The 25,301-nt window shown below is 39.7% G+C and overlaps 1 protein-coding gene across 1 annotated transcript in view; it reads left to right on the plus strand.

Annotated features, from left to right (window-relative positions):
- The window catches only part of LOC137276869 (transmembrane protein 221-like), a 41,363-nt gene extending 21,923 nt beyond the window's left edge, over window positions 1-19,440 (plus strand). The window contains exons 2-3 of the mRNA XM_067808517.1: window positions 16,461-16,546; window positions 18,176-19,440. Coding sequence (XP_067664618.1) covers window positions 16,461-16,546; window positions 18,176-18,411 — 322 coding nt within the window. The 3' untranslated portion in view covers window positions 18,412-19,440. The remainder of the gene's footprint in view (window positions 1-16,460; window positions 16,547-18,175) is intronic.
- The last annotated feature ends 5,861 nt before the right edge of the window (window positions 19,441-25,301 follow it).

Consider the following 25,301-nt stretch of genomic DNA (forward strand, 5'->3'; position numbering starts at 1 on the left):
TTCAACATGGAGCATCAGAACAACATATTGTTATATCAAATTATACTCAGTCATCTGCTAGTGTTAGATTACAGAGAGACATGCACGTATATTTGGATGAATACCGGATCAGTGATCGTGGCCTGTCGATTCCTCACGTGGGTACAAGCTGAAATATTGGTAAAAGCAGCGTGAGGCGAAACTCATGAAACGGCATGATGGCACCAATTCTAAGTTCTGTGAACAGAGGATCCGGAAATGGATCCAGACAAGACTAAAGTTTCTATTTTACCTCAGAACAGACCAGCAGTAACAGTGTTGGGCCTGAGACATATCAAGGAAGTCTGTTGTAAATGCTCGACTATTGTCACTGAAGCGTTTTGAAGCCATGCGTCTCCCGATTGTTGGGGTATTTGCAAATATAATCAAAGTCTAATCCACCTCCTTCAAACCCCACATATGCCCAATAAATATCGATATAATAGTATGTTACAGGAATTGATATACACCAATAGCGTCATCACTACTGATGGGCCCATTTCAAAGAAGTTTGTTTGACAGATGATCGCATTTCCCAATTGCCAATATGCGAAAGTGAATATGGAGTCTGCGGTATTGATAAACGTAATCATAAGTTCTACAGTTATTGATTTAATGACCTGTTAGGTATACATGTGTCATTAATAGGATTGAGGCGAACAAAAGAATTATCGGGTGTCAGGTGTTCCAAGTCAATACTGATTTTGGTCTAATATTGCACTGTTTCATTCCCATCTGGTACTGTATATAGCTTCGCAAATATTCTCTGTGTTTGTCAAAATATGTTTGTAACTACTTCAAGGCAATCATTTATGAAACAAAATGTATCACACCGGCTGTAGGAAGTGTGTTAACATTCTTGTGTACATCCTTGAACACAAACAGGGGTCTCAATGTCGTAATGATCATCACCGTGTTATGTGATGTTATGTGAAACTAGTAGCTGATTGTCGTTAGGGTAACAAATTAGTGTTATTCTACTTATATGTATAATACTTCTATTGTTGTCTTTCAGATAAGAACAATGATCCCAAAGGTTATACTGATACATGGTTCGGGTGTTATTCCGATATTATTAATGCTTCTATATTCGGCCATACTATATCAACGGCCAAAAAGCGCGGTGTAAATTGTGTATCGACGTTAATGGTTGTAAATAACGGCAAATAATTCCTTAATCACAGCAAATGTGTTCTTAGAGTCCTCGGTACTGTTCCGAATATGTCATAAGCACGTGGTATTCAGTAGGAGCAGTGGAGCAGTATTCAAAATTATTGTACAAAGTGTTCGCTGTGAGCGGATCCTGTCCGAAGGGAAACTCTCATCACAAACACACGCGATGCAAGTCAATGTTGAAACAACTTCAGTGGTTCCGTGGCAACTCATCTACACATCATCGTTCTCGACGGCGTCACAAACTGCATTAATGGATGGTCCCTGAACAGTTCTGTCATGTGCAGACGGTGATTAATGATAGACCTTCAAGCCAAAACCGATGAGGTGATGTTAGATTCTGGAGTTTACCTGTCATGGGTTACAGGGTTTTCGAAACGCAGAACACTGAAATCACACACATACGACACACGAACGCACGCACGCATGCACACACAATAAAACACATTTCTTTCTCATTCATAAGCACACGCATGCACACACTACACACACACACACACACACACACACACACACACACACACACACACACACATGATTCCTATACATCTCGTGGGAACTACAGCACATACATTTACCGGCTCAAATATTCACGCAAAACGTGCCTTGAATAAGGTTGTATCGAGACACCTTCTGAAGCGTGTGTACAGGTCACTCTCACAAATGACAACGTATTCGTCAAGGAGATAGACGTTGGTTATAGCGTTTTTACATACCGTGTTTGTCTCAAATGTCACATAGCTAACCATTAATGATCCCCTGGGCTGCACAAGCACGTGTCGACCTTTGTTAATCAAAACGAAACTTCTGAAGTATCACAATATCTCTGAAGAATAAGCGCCAAATGTCTGGAATTAGGGTATTACTACACCACGCGAGGGAATGGGGAATTATCTATAAGAAATGAAGCCATCTTTTGCAGCAGACAAAGTACATAAACGCCCGTTAACTGACCTCTCTCTGCACAAGTCAGGGTTTAACAGTTATGAGCTGAATCATGTCTATTTTCATTCCATTCTTACATATGAATCGCTTGTATGAATGTCAATTCTGTTCTGATCTTTAAAGCATGATATTTAAAGCTTCTGTTCAATGCCACATGAAAACTCACAATTGAGCGCTTGCATGTACTACTCTGCCAGATCACTTTGTACAATGCACACTGCATCACGAAAAGCGATACATCTAGCTGTCGAGCCATCTTCCGAAATCACCCTTGTCAAATACCTTTCAGCCATGTCTGGGAACTCAGAGACGGAAACGGTATGTAAAGAACAACGGTATTTACATTTGATTGTCTGAACACAAGCTGCCATTTACTCCAGTCAGCGATAATGGAGTTTCCTGAGTCTCGGCTGTGGTACTTGAAACTGCATCGGCGTTTGTCAAAGACCTTTCTACAAGTTTGTATGTACTCTCTTCAGGTTAGTGTACGAATTTCAATTTTGTGCCTTAGCATGCACTGATTAAAGTTAAATAAACAAGTCATCGATAGGAAATGAGACAGAATTGATTACATGGTAATCAGCGAGTACCTGAAATTTATAAATACGATATGACAAAATTCAAAATTATTGAAGAAAGATTAGCGTCCTAAAGCTGTTTCTTTTGTTAAAATACATATACATATATACATATATACATATATACATGTATACATATATACATATATACATGTATACATGTACATTGTATTTTTTATCGAGTAATCTACCATGTTTAGCAGCCGGTGAAGAACATCTAAAAACGTTTCAGCCTCTGATCCTGCAATTATGGTATTCAATCCACTTTACTGACTTAACACCGCTATTGTCTAGCCATAGTAGGCGGATTTTGTATGGGATCTCCGTCATCTAATGTGTCTGTAACCTCGAGTCACAGACTAGACTCGCTATAGTTGGCGTTTTATCACCCATGAATTCACAGCGAGATCACCTTTCTTGTTCTTGTTGGACGGAATTCCATATTATCACTATGTTATCGCCACGATTTTACCATTTCTTTAAAAATGGCTCAAAAAGGTTGGTGTGCATATAAGCCAGAGTGAAGACAGACAGTACATGACACTGATGAATGTTATTGACATCAAATATATCTGTGTATTCAGTGCCTGAAGAAATAGAGATGGCGTTACTTGAAATTGTCTTTGAACCTTTTGAAAGAAAAATATGAATTTTGGTACATCCATATCGATGGAACCGTTATCTCTGTATGTGCAGTATGCAGGTTTGCCAACAGTGTCCCGTAGCAATAATAGTCGTCTCTGGAAGCTTGTCTCGTATATCATGACAAGATTACAACCTACGTCAGAGTCAGATCCGAGTGCGTGTAAGGGACTAAACACATTGGATTGCATTGTCAAACCATTACCGCCGGTGTTCCTCCACAAATGACGTTAGTGACCAGTGACGAAGTTGCCTTAGGCGTTGACCATGACCTTGCGTCTAACTGTAAAGAGCCTCAGACAAATCTATATTTCACATTTTAGAACTTAAATGTAGAGTTTGAGACGAGAAAAGGCTGACTGTGATGCTGCATTCTTTTTCTTAACGGTGTTATCACACAACACGCACAAATAACGAACATCAGTCATGTTGTGTGTTCGTGTAAATGGTATGAGCTTTATTGCACGAGCTTGGCAATGAATGAGCCTGTTAAGTTGCCCGATGCTGCAGGTTATTAATGACACCATGTATACCCTTTCAGCGAACACCTGGTGTCCACATTCATTTTTAGTGATCCTTTCATATATTTTTTTGCTGTAATTTCCTTGCGCATTTTTTCCTACAGATTATCTGACGTTGACGTTCAATATATAGCTTCATGTATGAAATGACTGAGGGAAGACACTGTTTACGTTCATATGACTCTCAAGGAATCCCCAAAACGAGTTTATTCAAATGTGGTTCCTGGAAATTGAATACAGCAAAGTAGATCTGTAATCATCATACCCGTGAGTGTGTCTGAAAACCCAAAGACATTGCCACGATGTGTATCATACATGCACTGGCATCATAAAGCCTATACTCGATCGTTTGAGAAACGTTACATTCGACTTAATTGGGTGCTATTCTGTCTTTTTATTTTCGCGACAGAAAATCACATTCTCAAATCAACGTTTCGAGGCAACGATAAAAAGTTACGACCCATAAAGATGTTGTTTATACCTTGTTAATCTTTAATATCCGACTTGCGTGTCATAACCTTATGCGAATGTTCACGCCTAAACACATTTAGATTGCGTTATGAAAACATTAACGGCATATAAAGGATATTGATGTTTTCTTGCCAACTACAAGGTTGATATAATCTTTTATCAGTAATATAATGACGCAATTATACCTGAAAGTATCTCTTTTGTTCACGAATCATGATTATCTTGGCATTTTGCAAAAACAAAATGAAGTGTTTTATGTAATACTCAATTTCAAGAGCATTCGCCAAGGGAAATTGTGATTCTTTTCAGATGATTTAGATTCTCCATATCTGACGAAAACACATGGTGTCTTTCATTCTTGGTGATGCCGTTAAGGTCGAAAGTACGCTTGGGTCCGTTTCTCATATGGCAACTGGCCACGTATCGGGAACCGGGAAACAGTTTAGGTCTAAAGTGACGTCATTGCTTCTGCAGCGTGGTTCGTGGCACGTATATGACGTAAGAATGCGTGAGTAAGATGGGTTTTACGCTGCCTTTAGCAATATCAATGCAGGGGATACGAGAAATCTGATTGACACATTGTCACCATGTGGGGAATCGAACACTGGTCCTTGGCGTGACGGGCAAAGGTTTTATCCACTAGGCTACGCCACCGCCCCATATAATAAAGACGTTATTCAGTTGTGGAACAGTAGTGAAAATACTGTACCTCTAAACATCCATGGCGACACCAGGTGTTCATGCAGCGAGTAAGCCAAATCTGCTCACAATCTTCGCTCACATGACCGACGTGTATTTGAAAATAAGACGTTATGGCCCATTGCCTGAGCAAGACACAGATAGTTTAATCAGTGAGGCGTAGTTCCCTTGCGTCAATAGAGTGATTATTAACCGAAATATTTATCATTCTGAATAACAGAATTGTAAACAGAAAAAAACAGCGATATTTAAATGACGCTCGAATCCCATTTACAGCCAATTGTACCTACTCGTAGCTGGCCTTTAATGTACGTAAGATTTCAACCTGGCCACCTCCCTGGGTCTAAACCAAATGTGTCTAGACACAAACCAATGTTCATGAAGTACAGGTCGTACAGGAAAAGATCTGAAAGTCTCATTAGAGGGTTCCAGACGAGTACGGAAGCTGTTACAAAATGAGAGTCACTAGCAGCTATGTGGGTGAGGTGACACAATAGGGAGAACAACAAAGAGTAGGCTTTGGGTACAGCGAGAGACACTTTAAGCTGCCGCCTGCTCTTGTGAAAACTGAAAAACCGAACTAGTAAGCCAAAGTGCATATAAAGCGCAATGTTTTACTTACTTCGGTGTTTTTGTTTGTCTTTGTGGTTATTAATATTATTTTTTTTAATTATTTAGTTACTCATTGTAGATATTTTTTGGGAGGGGGTGGTGTGGGGGATTAATATGCCTCGGCCAACACCCCCAAATATATACAAGATTTGTTTGTGTTTTGAAGTTTCATTGAGCCATTTAAAGCTATACGACAGCGGTCTGTAAATAATCCAATCTGAACCAGACTTTCCATCACCAATCCTAACCACCCGATCCATCCAGTCACCACTGAAGACGTGTCTGAGGACCACTGTTGTACCTCTGAGGCAGGTTTTTAACACTCCAAAATGTGCAGTCACCGTTCTGCTACATTTTATTTTATTCTTCTACAAATTATTTTCCTGAAAACGTTTGAGAAAATCATACCTACTCCTAATAAAAATCTAGGGCATTCACAACAGCTGCCAGCATCGTAGATGTGTACATCTTCATCCTAAAGGTTTATACACATAAATGTTCACGTGTTAACTTCAAAATTGAAATTGAAATGAAATTTACCAAAACTCTGAAAGTGAAAGACAACAAAATAATGTAATAGAAAACAATTGTATTAGTCGTCATACCCTGTTTATTCAAGCTGTATATGCTTGTATAATCCATGTAACTCCAATGTATATGTCCCGGTGGCTTGAAATACAAAACACATCTTAGGTTTTGAGCAAAGTTTACAAATCATTTCATAATATTAGAACGAAATCATAATGGCAATACAAACTCGAAAAGAGGGTCGCTTAGTTTTCATGAATATAAATACATAACAACCTTTTGTTTTGCATGTTTTCTTCACATCTGTACACACATCGTGATGGATTGTTAGGTTATCTGGCGTTGATTGCATTTCCAACATTTCAAGACAACCATGTTACAGTTTATCGTATTATTTTTATTGTGTGTATCCATGATTTATTAACATGTTTATTCAAACTGACATTCATCATTTTTCTTCTTCTATTTATACGCGTCATGATCTATTTGTTGTTTCATTTTTCGGGCACATAATTCGTTTATAACTGTTGATGGCATTACTCCTAAATTTTGGTCTGTTTGCTGGACATAAAATCGAAGTCCCGGACCGAATGCTTCCCGAAACCAATAGCACTAGTTGCCTCTGATTCGTCCAACTGAGAGCGTTGGAAAGATGTATGGTGGGATCTAAGAATGTTGTTCACCTTTGCATTAGAATCCGACTTGCGGTGCATGTGTGCCGTTGTATTAACTGTTCAAGCGAAAAACCATAGAAATATATCAAACATTATTTTTTTCCCTTCAATGAAAAATGTCTGTGCATTCCTATTTTGAAACAGGCAATACTGGACTGGTTCATCCATTGGCGCCCGACCAAGCAGTCGATATTACGTCCTTTGAAAGGAATTTATTGGAAACAGATTCTATTTCTACGGTTGAGTTTGGACAAACTGCAATAACTGGTTAATATAATCAATACTGTGCTCTGTCCTTTGTTCTTGTCTTTAGAACTGCTGTGTATATTTTTTTAAAGAAATGGAATGTTAGAGTCGCATATAACGCCTTTAGCCACTCGTTTCGTTTCATTTCATTTCAAACAATGAAACACGAAATACTATAAGGTGAATCATCTGAACCGGTAGGAAGCGCTTTGATGGTGTGGGGATGATATCTGCTCTACCCCAGAGGATATGCATTCAATGGTGGCCTTCCGGATCCCTCTGTTAATGGATGAATAGTGATAACAGTTGCATGAATGGCTTGCTGTAAATCAGTGAAGATACATGTCCGCGAAATGGTCAGCTTGTACTGTTCCCCCTGTGGCACCCGGCACTGCCACAGCTGACCCTGATGAAGTGGGTGGTTGTTTTGTTGTCTGACACTGCACCCAACAACAGCTCTTCCATAAGACGACTACCTGCACACAGTCACTTAAACATTGCAGTATAGCCGTGAGATAGCATCGGCCGGCATGATGGCAATCGATGTGTCATATCAAATGGAATCGTGTCACATTGTAAGTCGTTCACTGGTCCCTTGGGGTCCATGGACTGAAGGGTCAACTCAAGGGCCTCGAGGGACCAGAGAACAACGTATTTATCTTACCTAAGACTTCAATATTGACTATGAACTTTTTGAAGTATTGGATCATAATAAGGTGTACCGGAGTTAGGCAGCAGACCAAACACTACATTCACGAAGTACCCAACGAATTCCCACTGTTCGGCATTTGCAGCAGGTAACATACAAAATGTTACTCGCGCGTGTAAGCGGGGTACATTGATTTAGTAAGCCAATCAGAAGACGACACTTACGTGTGAGGGAGATCATGGGTCAAGTCCTCAATGCAATGTCTGACCTGATCAAGCTCTTGACACTTAAACCTAGATTGAAAAGTTTATCTGTAACCAAAATATGTCCATGAAATTCGCGACTTCAAATGAGACCTCATTTTAACATGTCCAAAAAAGGTTTGGATGTGCCGGAAGACACACTTACGTACAGTATAACTACATTGCAAATACGGAATTATTGTCTTGTAGATTTCATTTATCTGGGCATATGCACCCTTGTCGTTATGGTAAAATATTCTTTGTATACAGGTTCAACGAGACATTTTCTACACATGCAAAAAATTAGTATAGCTGACGTACGTATCGAAGGTTCTGTCGAATGACATATGTACATGAGTATATGTGACAGTGTTACCTACACCTTTTACACTCTATGCTCACTTGATCTTGTGATCATAGTCGCTAATTGACTTCTCAAGTGCTCCCTCTGTTTTTCGTCACAAGACTGCGTCTTCATCCCACAGGGCATGGTGTACAGTCACTGAGAGCTGCAGGCGCGTCTGCTCGCCTTCGTTATAGTATAACTGTACATGTAGTAGTACATCACCTATTGGATGTCTCCCAGAGGGGTCACCGTCCTAGGTCTCTCTACCACCAACTGTAGCGGATGTCTGTTTGTTGTTTGTTCATTAGTGTATAACTGTAGTAGTACATTACCTACTGGATGCCTCCCAGAGAGTTCATCGTCTCAGGTCTCCCTGCCACCAGCTGTAGCGGATGTCTGTTTGTTGTTTAACTCCGTATTCCAGCTACCCAGCTAACAAATTGTCACAAAGCTATGTTTTCGTTTGTTTCAACATTATTCTGAGGAGTCCCAGTTACGTTGTCACAACGTTGTGACTTGATATTGTGACGTGACGTTGTGGCAAGTCACTTTCACGTCGCCACAATGTTAAAGCTTTTTATGCGAACGTATTTACGTTGTCTTAACTTTATATCTAACATTGATATGTGAATAGTTCCTGCAGTTAACAGTAACACTGCACAAATTCACGTCAACAAATTTGCTTGTTGTTTTGGCCATGTATTATCTGAAGCTGTAGCTAAATGGTGAATCTCAAAGTGGAAAGTGTTACGTATCGTAACGCAAATTATTGTGCTATAGTCGATACACAACTGTTTGACAAGGTACATATATAACGTTCCTTTAACGTTGTGAATAGCGTTGCAAAATGACGTAATACTAACGTTGTGACAACGTTGTATCATTACCTTCCACAGCATTGTGTTGTGTGTCAGATGGGTATATATCGGCTGTCTGTTGTTTGTATGTAGGTCAGGTAATGGTTCAAAATACATCAGCACAGAATGGAATTAATTGATCCCGTTTATATGTTTATATTTTAGGAATCGGAATAAAATTGAATTGTGTTCAAAGTTTGTATCCCTTCTCGACGTGAAAACGAATCGGTCCACGATAAACTGAATTATGCATATAGTTTCTGAACGAATCCCAACTGTCAACGTACATTTCAAACTGTTTCTATCAAGTATACACTGCACGCAATGGAGCTAATGATACTGCATTCTGATATATATTACCAAGCAGGCATACTAAGAGAAATCTACATAATCCCCAATTGGCAAGTTGACTGTCTACTTTCGGATAGACTATTACAGTTAAACGGAAAGTCAATCCCCTGCTGTACCCAAGGCTCCACCTAAACCTGCCAGTCCTGATGCAGGTCTCATGTATAACGGTAAATCTCTCTTATAGATTAAACGTAAACGTCTAGCTTTTACCTACTTGTTTGCTTCCATTCTGACGTTCCTAAAGATCAATCCCAGATTCTTAAAGGCGCCAGTAATGGAAGTATGTGATTATAACAACCGCCGTTTACAGCTTATGAGAGACCAATGACTTCCAGAGACGTGCAATCAAATGTGATACAAGTCCTATTCTTGAAACAATGGAGGGTGTAGCCGGTGAATTGCCGATATATTGCCTGCGACCTCGGCTGCATGCCGTTAGTGATTGCAGTCCCACCTCGGACGCCCAGGGCTCGCCGTCGAGAGGATGAATGTACACAAGAATCATTGAATTTCATGAGAGGATTAAATTGGTTTGAATTGAGTCCAAGAGCGTCTCGGAAGACGTCTTCCCTTGCTAGTATAAGATTTAAGTAGCCAGAGCAGATGCTAATTTCAGAATGATGAAGTCTGGTCGAGTTAAGGGTCGAACAATGTCCGTATAATTCTTCGTGTGTGGTTTTCAGGACCAACTGCTCATCACACTGAAGTGGAATGTCAACAGTTAACTACTGAATATAGTTCCACATTTACACACCTATATGGAATTAATCCAGTCCAATGTAGCATTTAAATTCACACAAATTCACACCGACTGGACAGTTAGTGCATTAGTAGTCCTTGCTTCTGTGATGTGAATCCTGAACATTAATCGTACGTAGTCACTGCAGGGTGGTAAAATTTGGTTCAGCAGTAGAATCGCCATAAATCGCCAAATTCAATCACGCCTCGATTAGGCCTCTGTAATAGTTTGGTAGCTACGGGGAGAGCACAATTAAGCATTTTCATGCCCTATGATTCGAGTCGTTTATGGCAAAAGATAATGTTTTATTTCACTTTCAGTACTGTAATACCTTGTAGCTTGTTTCCATTTGAAACAGCTTCATGCGGACTCGATTCTCATATTCCAGACATCTCCCATTGGAAGACCCGTGAGGGTCCGGGTTAGAAATCTTCGGGAGACCATGTTTATAAGAGGGTGGTCAGACCTCGCTGACTTGGTTGACACATGTCAATGTATTGCAGTTGCGTAGACTGATGGTCATGCTGTTGATCACTGGCTTTTCGGTTAATGACTCGATTATTTACCGAAAGCTGCCATATGGCTGGAATATTGCTGAGTGTGGCATTACACAGCAAACAAACCAAACCAAACAGAGGATTCATGGTATATGAATATAAGGCTCTGTTTAAGTTGGAATACATCTTGACTATTAAATGGAAATAAAACCAACTCTTTGGTCACGAAATCACACGTGGATATCACCGCCTGTACAATAGGACGTAGTCTAGCCAGTAAACAACAAATGCAACTGTGACGAAAATATATGTAGATTTGTATATATGTAATACAAGATGTGCCCGACAGGACCGCATCACCAAGCTGACAAGAAAAAGATCCCGAGTCACCTTTTGAGAGGTCTGTGTCTGTAACATGATCTCCTTTAGGAACGAGAGGGAATTATTTCAAATTGGGTAATGATCTCACAACGCAGTGGCTCCCACAAGTCAGTGTGTTCTGGTGTGATGCGAGCATGCCCATGACAGTTCAGACAGTATGTTGACAGTAATGAGCCAGTGTATGAAGGACTGATAGCCCACACAGTAAACACGCCAAAGGCGCCACAGGATTATCCTTTGATCCATTGTACGCGTATGTCTATAGCAACAATTATAGGTGAACATTCTACTTTAAATTGTCTATGTAATCTTAATGTAGACCTCGGATAAAGTCGCGTATTGAATACGGCTCTAGTGTACCGCATTATGAGTCGCTGAAACATATCGTCGAAGTGTTTAATCATATACAGTCTGCTACCGTTTGCTGGACATTGGAGTGATCGGGGAAAAAGGTCCAGTAATCCTTCCTACAAGGTGTAAGTTTGGGGGGCTTGTAGATCCAGTCATGGTATTCTGACACCCAGTTATGATAGTTAAAGACCTAGTCATGGTAAAATATGGTAAAATATCTTAAACAGAATTCATATGCCGCTACCAGTCTATGTATTGCTCCACAGACTATTAGATAATAAACAAAAACATCAGCAAACTTGTTGGGGACATCAAGTCAGGAGCTGTTGTTTGTTAACATGTATGAATTTTTACTATTGTTCAGCTCTGGGGCTAATGTCATTGTAAAGCATGTTTCATACATGTGGCGTTATACCAGACAACGTTACCTCTGTGTCAAGACGTGAGTTAACACTTGGTAACATCAACCAGTTTGGCTTAGATGTCCAGCTTTATGAAACGAATTACTCTATGAAGTCACTCTGGTGCCGAAAAGAGAAGCTGTCCATTTATGCTATGTCCAGTTATCAGGAGTTGAATCATGATAACCTATGAAGCATTTTGTCGGGACCGAAAGTTGCAGTCTAGGGTAGAAAAGACGTCCAGAGCAATGTAGTGCACGCTGTTCTATATTGTTTTACACCGCATATATGTTACAGTCAGATTGTGAAATCAGTCATTTCGGGAAGTGGCTAAGATGGTCAACCATTTCCCGTTATTTTGAATCACAACAATCAATATACTTCTGTCATTTCATAAAATTTCACTTAATAACTTAACATGCAAAAGTAGATTACAATGTCAACTTTACAAATTGTCACAAACAGCTGAAAATATTTTACACCGCATATATGTTACAGTCAGATTGTGAAATCAGTCATTTCGGGAAGTGGCTAAGATGGTCAACCATTTCGCGTTATTTTGAGTCACAACAATCAATATACTTCTGTCATTTCATAAAATTTCACTTAATAACTTAGCATGCAAAAGTAGATTACAATGTCAACTTTACAAATTGTCACAAACAGCTGAAAATATTGTGACAGCGACTGATCAACTTCAACTAGGTTTTGAAACATTTACACCTGTTGGTTTGACACTTGCTGTGTCCAGAGCAGCCACACCTCACAAACCCCTGTCCACCATACATATCCTCAGTCCCGGACACGTTGTGTCTAACAAGGAGTATATCTGGTTGTGTTAATGTGTATAGTCCGTTCATACGTTAAATCAGACGTCTACCAATCCAATTATGTTGAGACCCTTTCAAATCGTGTGAGGTCTCTCTATTTTTGCAGTCACAGACTACTATCTTTGTCTTCAACAAGATTATAGAGTGCGTCTAGTACCAAACTCTATATTAACCGTAAACAATGAAGAAACGGGTTACATCTGGTCATCAGAGATGACTTGTCTTAAATGATAGATTCACGGGAGGTTAAGAGAGTGATACACGTCATTGTATCCTGAATGCGTTGATCGATGCCCATGATATCAATCACTGGATTGTCTGGACTCAACTATTTTCAGACTGTCGTCATATTACAGGCGTTAAATTAACCTTATACAAATCTGGACTCTGAATCACAGCTTTCCTATTCTATCATAAATCACACTTTTGTTTCTTCTATAATTTAGAAGAGAATTTAAGGCAGTCTAGGTTCTCTAAATCGTATGCCTCTCGAATCCATCAATCTTAATTTCAGTACTGAAATTAAGTTGTACATTTCACATACACAATTATCCTACCATCATGGCTTGATAAATACAAACCGCGACATTTTTAATTACAATTTCATTTGAACAATTCAATAGGGAAGAAAATCTGTCAACTGATGGATGGACCAAACAGAATTGTTTAACATATTAATGCCTCTCGGAAGTCGACTTATGGAAATTGGGTGGTTAGAAAGCGCGACTTTGATCATGGTACATAGGTCATGTTGCATGGAGCATAGCTCAAAGATAATACTACATAGCGCATAGCGCATAGAATGTAGTGCATAGATTATAGTACATAGCTCATTGTGTATAGATCGCAGTGCATAGATCGGTGTTCATGCTATCAGCCATAAGTTTATTTCACAAGACTATTTATCATCTATGCTTCTCTTATAATTATAACTTGTATGTATCATCCATGCTTCCCTTATAATTATAGCTTGTAAGTATCATCCATGCTTGCCTGCGTGTTAAAAAATTCAATCACTCTTTTACAAACTCTACACACAACATATATTGTCTTCAGCAGTTGTCTGTGCATGCCTGCAGCTAAGCAGTCCGTTCACCCTTGATACAAGACCTTATGATAACAACACACTTCACCTCCTCGTAGCCGTTTTCATCTCGCTCCTCAAACAAATGTCCGTGGTTTCTGCTGTGTCCTGTAGTTGGGTGGCAATGAGGGCACTTAGCGAACCCTCAACTTCTGGGCTGTGAAATACGAATAGTGGAATCAATTGTTTCCCAGACCATCGATGAAAGCCAACATAATTACTGCTTCCCTGACGTTCAAAGACAGGGCTATCGGTCTTGTTTCCCAGAGTTCAGCACTCATACACCATTTATTGTCTCCATCGATCTGTCTTCTCTCAGCTCTGCTGTTTCACGTGCTGTAGTGCTGGACCATGGTGCATAACCATGGTGCATTAAACCCCTACTAACGTCATCAAAGTGTTGGTTTTCTGACAGATTCTGGGCTGATTCACAAGTATACATAAATGATGAAATATAATCATTTATATCTAATGGCAGTGGTTGACTTTCATTTTATGGGGTATGTCACCGCTTTTCGCTCTTGGGATTTCACTGTATTTTCATGAAGTGTTCCAGTGAACATGTGCTCGAAGTCGATTCCCAGAATGATGAATTTGGAATCTGGAGACGTATCCATAGTACACATGTCCTAGTCAGTTCCATTCTGTCTCCGTGAAACATTTTCTGATTGGATCTTAGAGAGGCCATGCTTTGTGCATATTCTATTGCTGCTGGCCGAGATAGAAAAATCACTGTGACAGAAGTCTGTAGAAACCTGCAAGGATAAGCCAAGCATAGGTCCTTGTGAAAGCTGGTCTATTCCTACCACCAGTTCTTCCATTGACCTTTCGCATGCATTGGTTCTGAAATGCGCCATACGTCCTAAAGCGTCCATGAGGAAACTGTTCTGAAGCACTGGCGTGGTAATTTCAGATAAGTCAAGAACATAAGTGTTGAAATCTGACCACTCCATTTCTGACACTCCATCCAGCTATTTGTTTTCTTTCTTTCAATTCTGATTTCTCTAAATCACTCAACTCCAAAGCACCAACATGCAGAATAAATTCCTTTAACCATCACAATTTCTTGACATTGACCTTAAGGTTGATACCAAGTTTGCAGTAGTTGGTAATTTCGACCAATTCAAACCAGCATGGTGACATGATCAGTTGAGCTGGCTAAATAATACAGATATTGTAAATATCACATAGACTGTGTCCGGTTAAGGTTAGACAACCACGTTAAGCTAACATTGTTGCTAAATATACCTCAGTGACATATTAAATTTCGCTTCCGGACAAGACCCCAAGGAGCAAACTTCGCGTGATAAGGAAATGTTATCACCCTGCTGTCTGTCACTCCATCTTACTCATCCATATTCATTGATGACCTCCGTATAGTTGGTGTAGGACCATGCCTATAACATTTGCTCGGTGCCCAATCTGTATTGCTTGACTGTTTGAGCACTTCGTAACAGCCAGTAATGATTCTGGTGCTATAAAGTCCATATTCACTGATGACCTCTGTATAGCTGATGTAGGATCTGGTTTGGCGGTTCCTGCCCAACCCATATTGCTTAACTGTGTGAGCTCCTCGTTACAATCAGTAATAATTATGCTTCTAAAACGCCCATATACATCGTTGACCTCTCTATAGTTGGTGTAGAACCTGACTTCAACAGATCCTTCATGCCCAACCTATATTGCTTGACTTATAGCTTTCGCCAATAAATCATTTCACTGTATCAGAGTTTCTGTAGCTTAATGTTACAGACTATTGGAAATTTAAATCTACTGTGTGTTGAATGTGTTATCAACCATTACAATGAAACATTTTCAAATCGGTTACCTACATAGTATCTAAACAGAAACACTTGTTTGGATGCAAATGTGAGTCGAGGTCTAACAAGCTTTAGAAAGTTTAACTATTGTGTATCTGGAACATATGAAATTCAAATTCCCAAAAGCGACCGGCAGTTTGAGGCAGATAGTTAATTTTCTCATCCATCTGTGTAATGTGTCGTTTCCTGAAAGAAAGTACTGTCGTGACATGGAGCAGACTCTCTTTCACTCACTGAGCATATTGTCTTAGTCCCGCTATCTGATCTAGTTACAGGTTAAAGCGTTAGGGAAGGAATATTTCATGAGGAAGATTATGCCCAATGTTACGCAAATGTAGACTAAATATGATTGAAGATTGCATGATCTCATTCAGTAAAATTAGCAGTGCGTAGAAAATTGAAATGATTCGCGGGCCTTCTACGATATCAGTATATTTTCATCAAATAACAATACTTTTATGCTCTAACTAATTCACTAAGCGTGTTGGTTACCCATGTGACATCAAAATATACAGAATATAATTGTTTGAGCACTTCGTTGCATTCAGTAATGATTTCGTTTCTGTAAAGTCGAAACTATTTTCTAAGTAAACATTTTCGCACTTATTAGAAATACTTAGTTTTGCTATTCTTCAAAGAAGTATAATAATGTGTGCGATGTATTCGTCTTAATGCATTCACGTACTTCTTGGCGTTTATTGTGCTGACAACGACCAAGCAAGTCTGCGGCGTAGTTCTGACTCTCAGTGTAAATGTGATAGAAATGTCACTACGTTGAGTGAAATGAAATGTCTTCTTGTTACAGAGCACTGAAGTATCTGAGGGAGTGTTCCAGTAGCAGATTCATCGCTGTCATCGGCTTCTTCCTGTCCATACCATCTTTCCTGCTGGGTGAGTGCAGTAAATAAGTTTCCTTACTATCTTTCCTGCTGGGTGAGTAGTACATAAATATGTTTCCTTACTATCTTACCTGCTGGGTGAGTAGTGCATTAATCTGTGTCCGTACGATCTTTGCTGCTGGGTGAGTGCAACAAATATGCATCTTTACTATCTTTTCCTGGGTCAGTACAGAAAATGTGAGTCTTACCAGACTGGTTCGTACAACCATTTTGTGCAGTTACCACTTGTTGACACAACAGTATCGTGTTCACACCAGCTTTCCCATCGAATACACAGCCACCGAGCGTTAATACAATGTTACATGAAGGGTGAGGAGACATTGTTGAGCCCAAATCAAATTATATGGTGAGTAAGAGCATCAGGCTTGAATGCATTATTGTCAATGCTAACTGTTTAACATAATGTATCGATTAATGTTTTCCGTAAAACGTCATCCCCAGATCCAATATATTATTATCTATGGTTGTCGGTAACATAACATCGGTTACCCACGAGTAAGGCGTCTACCATCTATAAAACATGCGGCTGTGCTTGATATATCTCTGCACTGATTTGTGAATCTTGCTACTCATGAGAGACGCGTCTATATTTCCAGCAGGAGAACATGCAATTATAAATTTCTGTAATCTAGGTTATGCTAGTTTACGACCAAAGACTAGTTGTGTCCAAAGTTAAATATATTCGCCCAGTGATTTTCTTTCAGAATTGGATTTAGGATACTGTTACTCGATGGTTCAACGGGGAGCAAACACTATTATCGACTTCATATAGATCCTTTGCTAGCGAATGGCACAGCAGTTTTAGTTTCGCGAAAGGAACGAAGGAAAATCTATCCGTTGCTATTTTGGCATCAAAGGACTGGTGAAGTTTTTCGATCTTGTAAAAATGCACCATAGCAATTCAATTATAAGTCTTAACTTTCACCCAAGGACTTCTCTCTGTCACGTCTGTTCCTTTATTTCCTAAATGCATGTAACCACGTCCGGTTCTCAAACTTCCCTCTTCAGAACTCTGCAGTGAACAGAAATACTATCTGCCCTAACTATAAATTAATCAAACTAAACGTTTTTAGGGAACAATTTTGACGGAACTTTAACCTGAGTTAACATGGCGCCCTTAATCTCCAGCCTATATCAATACCGAACTGTTTGTTCCTATTATAGCCAACTCCCGTGGGAGTATGATTGAGATGGACGCCATTGAGGACTTCAAAGCAATTTCTTTCCGTGGCTATACACTAATATGACATTTCCATGATTTGTTTATTGTTGTATCAAAACAATGCCATTAAACATCAAACACAAATCGAGAGAACACCACTCCGGGGGAACAACAAAAACGGATTCAAAAAGCAAGAAATGGCGAAACTCATAGAAAGGAGTCACTGAAACACAAAGATATAATTGTTTTCAGTTCGATCGTATAGTGACCGCATGGATTGTTACTGTACAAACTAATACGATTTTGTGATGTTGCTGCATGCGGCATAAAACACAATTCATTCACGAAATAGACTGTGGATAATACATTTTCAGGCGACACAAATTGAGTATTTATGATCACATTTGATGGATCAGTGCCGTGTATTCGCTCTGGTAAAGTCATTATGCTTGGTTTCAGCTCTGATCCTGTTTGCGATGATGAAGATGAAGTCGACCCCGGCGCTAACATCGAGCGTTATCCTCGGAGCGGGCATTCTGTTCTGCATACTCAGCGTTATGCAGAACTCCTACCACTGGCGAGCAGAGAAAAGCCGAGCGGACGAGGGACTTCCGGTTTACGAAAACCCTCCACATTCTCATAAGACTACGGGGGATGTCAACGTACCTCGGAACGAGTTGTCTACCCTTGTTTGACACAACGCCGACGTTAGTGAATACATCTGACGGCATTCGGAACACCTCGGCTTGTAACATAGAGCTTTTACAACCGGAAAAAACCCCGAGGAAATTCAAGTGTAAAGAGGCTTGATTCGCTCAAGATAGCACTAGAAAGACGTGAAAGGCAAACATAATGGTTACTATTGGCTTGTATTTAGTCGTGGAAGTGTGGATATATCACGATATCAGTTAACAAGACGCCATCTTGCTCTGTTATCTGGAGTCTGGAATCGGTATTTGACGGATTTGAAATATTGGAAGGTGGTAAGACGCACAGGATGTTAGTGGGAGCTGTGTAACAATGTCTGCCATTATGGCGTGTGGAGATTTGAAGGTTGTAAAGAAAGTAAACGGAATTTTACCACCACCACGTATGGAGTCATCATGACCAAGTTGTGTGAGAGGAAGTCTCTGAGTGTCAGGCAGCACTAACGTCTCTGATCAGTATCGTATAAGATGGAGCTTCTGTGACGGAATGGGTAGCAGAAATACATCACGAGTCAGGATGACTTGTTTCCAACGATTGGCATGGAGGCCGACTTCCAACACATAGAACACAATACGTGACGTTCATCACTTTGATAGTTTCGTATAGACATCATTGGATTTAGGTTACCTTGTTGAAGCTCATCGCATCGAATGTCTCCAGTAGAATTAAGCATACCATTTCTTCTTCTTTAGTCCTTTTTTATCCTCTTTGTGAATCCTGCTTGAATCATCTAGAGCTTGTCTCGTCCCATCTTCATTTAATCTTTTCTCCAGATGTCTTCGTACATTGTTTAATTACAATTATCTAAAGTGTATATATGTACAATTATAATGTCCTATTAATAATAGACAAACACGCGCTGACCGAAGATATGTATGGAACATATTTGGCATGTCATGTGTCAGTGCCATGTTGATGTTAAGGAGGATATTTTGTGAAACTAAAAGATTTTTTTCTGTAATCCGTTGATGACTGGTAAGATGTGACTGGTAACATGTGACTGGTAACATCTAGGTTTTAGCAGACTGAAGAATAGACCAATAATAAATAAAACATTTGCACAAACAATAGGTCTGTAAATGAAACGTTTACTATCACTTCAACAAGAATGGTAACTGAACTGAACATTTTGAAATATTGCTATCCAGTTCAAAGAGCTACCAATGATGCATGATGCAAGTTGGGTTAGGGAGCTTCTAAACCCACCGTGTTGGGGATATTCATGACATGTTCTGTCCTAGACCTAAATTTGAGTCATTGTGTAACATAAAGTGTTCACTTTTAATCCTGCTTCGTTGATGTGGCCTGAAACGTGTTCTACTGTATGATGACATTGGTAAGTATAATGAACACGACTGTGACATACATCAAACCCTTGTAGGTTTATCCTTTAATGTTGTTTATGTATATCTCGATTATGTGGGATGGCTGTAGACTTAGAACGAGTCCAGTCAGTGCTTCAGGCGTTAATACATTTATGTAACGACGTCATTTAATCTCATCAACACTAAGAGTCTTCTAGTTGGATGCCTATATAGCAAACACTGTATGTAACGGTAGGCACTCAGTTTCGGTCCTCTTGGCTAAACGAAAATCATGACAATTATATCAGGCGAATTACGTCCATGGCTCCGTTGCGGCATTTTTTGCCTAACCTGTTGATCTGTTTCCATGACGACTTGCGCTCCGAGCCAAATTCTGTGTTTAGTCATAATGCAAAAACGATGAGTGATTTAATGGCAACTACAGATTTAATTGACTTTGAAAATTGAATTATGTTTTGGGTGTTTTTTCTGGTTGATCATGGCCCGAAGCTGAAGTGAATTCTAGGTGTGATGGCAGGAGGTATGACGGATGCTGTAAATCGTTGCTGTATGTGAGGTAGTTTCAAATAAATGAAACAAGATGGGCGTTTATCACAAAATTGGAGCACATGTTCGTTTTAACCTTTCCTGTACTAAATAACTTACATGAGTACACAAGAACGTTATGAAGACGTTTAACCTACTCCAGCACTTTGAAAAAGTGGCATTAATATTGACTAATCCATAGAGGAAAAATTTCAAACATTTTCTCAATCCCAAGATAAGGGATTCAACAGTAGTAAATGTAACATCAGTCAACGAAACCAAACTGATGTAACACCATCTTTAAAACTACATGTATAAGAGCAATGTGAAAAGTGTTTTCAAGACTTCCGTCTTGCTTAACGGAAATGAAGGTCAACTGCAGAATGATGACAATCATAGGTTGAACTATTATCCATAATATCAGCAAACATATAACATGAAGAAACATATTTCGGTTCCAAAGTCTTCTGTAACTAAAACCGTTCGAAGATGTCCAGCATAAGAATGAAACAACACACTACACCTAATGTTCGATATTCACCCTCAGCCTAAGCTCAGTTTACGGCCCCTGAAAGAATCAGTAATTGAAGTTTATTGCGTATCGAGTCCACGCTAAAGGCGCTTGACAAGACAGGCAGTTGTGAAGAGTGTCTCTTATATCGTGTACATTATGGCGAACGTATATCTAAATTGTGAAATCCATCCATGCTTGTCACTGATCATTTGCGGATCTTAACATATTTATCAGCTCATGTCAATGGAAAACTCTTTCCTTCTTTACGAAACAGCACAACAGTACTAATTCTTCGAAGCCAAAACTTCTCTAACGATTTTGGCTCAAGCTTAGGATAATTGGAAAATATTTTCCAGGTTGGCGCAGAGGAGTTCTGGCAATAAAGAAACCTGCATCCTCAACATTGCTCCAAACAGTACAAGCGAGCGCCAGTGCACGCCTGTTGTGAGCCTAAGGGATCAATATTTGACTCTCAGGAACTATTTCTGGGAAAATTCCACTTTTTTGAAAGTGCCAGGAACTATGGTACCTTCACTGACAAATTGGTTCGCCTCTCGCTTTGTAATTCAAGCTCAGATTAGGTTGCAGTTGGGCACTGGAATCCAGACGGATGAAATTGGTTTTGTGTGTTGTAAGAGAGGAAGTCTGAATTAATCTCAATACTCTCAAGTTGTGATAAAATGGTAAAATTCTGACTGTCAGACATTGAAGATGGTTGATATGTGGAGGCAGGCGAATGATCATATTACACGATTAACTCGTGCATTTGGCTTCATTGCACTATGGTATAATTCACATTTATATTCGAAGGTTAGGAATATGGATGAAATATTTCATGCTGCTCGTTCACAGATCATCATCAGTCTTTGATATAAGTGACTGAAGATAATGATGATAAAAGAAGATACGTTTTGCTTAAATACAAGGAGAACTAATCGTATTATCAAAGAGATGTAAACATTCAGCATCTCAGAATAATAGACATAAGGAAAACAAAATACTTTCTATTTAACCAATTCGTGTCAATTCTGAAGAAATGTAAACAAATTTAAATGTAAAGAAAATACAAGAAAGGAACAATTAACGATAGGCATATAAAATATTAACGTGTGCTTTGATATTGCCCAATCCTTTGAATCCCTCTGAGACACATCAGGGTAACCAAGAGTCAAACAAACCTATTCATGAATAATTCAGAATTACTGCAATGGTTGGAAGGTGAGATCAGGCGAAACGATGGGAACAAAATAATTGACCTTCGCGATAGAAGCAGTTTTTGATAGAGGGGTTCTCGGAAATGGGAAAGAGCAATTGACACCTCAGACAAGTGAATTTTTTAAGGAGAGTAATGATTAATTTCGGTAATTTCCAATAAATAAACATGAGGTAGGGCGTGTTCTTGAAGCTGTAGTATCTGTTTCCTGGCATTCCTAATTGAGGTTGACCCCTTGCCAAAATAGAATGCGGAATGCCAGGCGAACGGAGGAACGGACACTGGCCTTCGAAAATCCTCGCCGTGTAGCGACTACACAGGCTCATCCAGAATCACACAAAAGCGTTATAAATTACCATTGCATAAGCACAGAAGCGTGAAACAGTTAACGTTGTCTGTTGTGACGTAACGTCATGAACAGCAACAGACGTAGTCTGAACAGTTTCTTGGTGTCGTCGGGTCAGAAATAGGCCTTTGGTGAATCTCATACATCCTGATGTCACAACTGGACTGTGCCTACAGTCGTTTCGGTGTCAGTTTGACCTCTCGGTAGGTTCGTTTGTCGACGTCTTGCTTCAGAAGCTCGAATGTAACAAGAAGGAATGTTATTAGCTCGTTTCCATATTTTTGAAAAGGTCACAAATCTGAAGAAAACCATCTTCTGGTAATCACAAACAATATCAATTATGAAACCTAGATTAAACATCAAATATTCGGTATGTCATAAACGTATATAGAGCTTGCTGGATGTTCTGCGGCGTTCCTGAAACATGTTGAAACAGCTTAGATGTGGAAGTTTCCCAGACTGTTTCATCAGGTAGCCCATCGTTTGAAGGCGTTCCTGAAACATGTTGAAACAGCTTAGATGTGGAAGTTTCCCAGACTGTTTCATCAGGTAGCCCATCGTTTGAAGGCGTTCCTGAAACATGTTGAAACAGCTTAGATGTGGAAGTTTCCCAGACTGTTTCATCAGGTAGCCCATCGTTTGAAGGCGTTCCTGAAACATGTTGAAACAGCTGGATGTTCTGCGGCGTTCCTGAAACATGTTGAAACAGCTTAGATGTGGAAGTTTCCCAGACTGTTTCATCAGGTAGCCCATCGTTTGAAGGCGTTCCTGAAACATGTTGAAACAGCTTAGATGTGGAAGTTTCCCAGACTGTTTCATCAGGTAGCCCATCGTTTGAAGGCGTTCCTGAAACATGTTGAAACAGCTTAGATGTGGAAGTTTCCCAGACTGTTTCATCAGGTAGCCCATCGTTTGAAGGCGTTCCTGAAACATGTTGAAACAGCTTAGATGTGGAAGTTTCCCAGACTGTTTCATCAGGTAGCCCATCGTTTGAAGGTCTCCACTTGCATATAAATGTAGACATAGTCTAGATCATTAAATAAATTGTCCACTTTTTCATCATATAAATTTCCTCCACCAATAAGAGCATAAAGTTTTCATTTTCATCTGAATACATCCCTAGTTCATTTTTGATAACGTGTAGGAACGACTGAAACGCGTATAATAGCATCGCCGCTTGTACTTTCAAAATCATTACAATTTTGTCATGAAAACGTTTCTTACGTGGAAATCATGCTGCTGGCATTGTCATAAAGAGTATACTAGTACCTAAAAACGTCGTTCCCACTGTGAAGAACTCAACTGCCTGTTACCATCATTTGAGGCTTTGAGCATACTTTCTTGACGTGGAGACAGCGCAATATAAATCATGTCACTATTATAATTTGTTGTCCTCCCAAAGTTATCTGTACACTTGCATTACGTCATTGAGCAAGACTTTCAACAGCAGTGGGACTTTTAACTGACATGTGGCAAGGCTGATTTAAATACACTCACTAATGGTTTGCTAATGGTGATCTTTCCTTTGGTCGTAAAGAACGTCATCAATTATGGTGAAAGTTACACTGACACACTGGAGGATGCGGATCAATGGTCATGCATCTTTTGGTGATCTGCTTAAGTTGATATTGTTCTTCTAACTTAACCACCCTGTACAGAAATACTACCATCAGTAGCATCAATGTGCTAGAATACGTCCTCGTATTGTCCTTAACAATCTCGACTGCTGAGCTTGGGGCTTCAGCTATTCATCTATGCTGCTTTATAAATAAACTATTCTAACAGCACCAATTGATTTGTTGTGAGGAATCCGGAAATAATACGTCCACGGCGGGGTGTTGCTGTTCAATACACTGTACTGTCTTCCTTCATTCTGATCGTCCGTTCAGCAAGTGGGGCATTTGTCCTGAGTAGAAACCTGGTTAAGTGTGAATGAGTGAGTGAGGTTCGTTGTCGTTTTTGTCTCATCAAGGTGTCCCTGCAGATGTAATAGTCCTTGACCTTTAACTGAAGTCTTGTGTGCAGACAGACCAAGAGGCGTAACTGTGACGAAATCTGGGACCAGTCGACATGGCCGTTTTTTTCCCAAATGTTCAAGATCTGGAAAGAGACCTTACTTTCAGAACCGCAACTAGCCAGACCTCGGAGTTCCTGATAATGTCTAGATTGCATACTGAAATATACCAGACCTTCACTTGCCTGACCAAGGTCCCCATCACACACTCTAAGTTAAGTTGAGCCGAACAAGGCATAGATTACATACTGAAACACATCAAACCTTGGTTTGCATTGGACTTGATTTCACACAGCAACCCCCACAGGACCTCTGTGTTGGCTTACTCTGCCTTAACCGGATAGACCTTGGTTTGCCCAGCTAAGGTGTAGATTACACAGAACATGTCAAGATATTGTTTTGCCCAGCTAATGTATAAATTACAAACTGCAACATGGCAAGATACTGGTTTGCCCAAACTAATGTGCAAATTACACACTGCAACCAGTCAAACTATTGGTTTGCCCAGCTAATGTATAGATTACACAATGCAAACCTGTCTAGATGTTGGTTTCCCTAACGAATGTATAAATTACACACTGCAACATGTCAAGATATTGGTTTGCCTAATGAATGTATAGATTACATACTGCAACAGAGTATAGTATATTACTATAAGTACTCGTATATTAGTTTCTACAAGACTGACCTGCAACATTTAGACACGGCAACCATCTGTCACTTAGCTGACTGAATACCAGGCCAACCAAAACGTGATACAATCTATTGTTTCCAGTAGACATGGTATACACACATACATATTTGGTGGAGAAAAAAAATCATTTAACAAATAGCACAGAAGTTGAACAGAAGGTAATTCTCAAGAACCACAAGGATGGTTTTTGTAGTCATTATTAGGTACAAATTAAGATGCAAGCATGACTGACAATGGTTTCCCTCA

The sequence above is a fragment of the Haliotis asinina genome, chromosome 3 (assembly GCF_037392515.1).
Source record: "Haliotis asinina isolate JCU_RB_2024 chromosome 3, JCU_Hal_asi_v2, whole genome shotgun sequence".
Lineage (NCBI taxonomy): Eukaryota > Metazoa > Mollusca > Gastropoda > Lepetellida > Haliotidae > Haliotis > Haliotis asinina.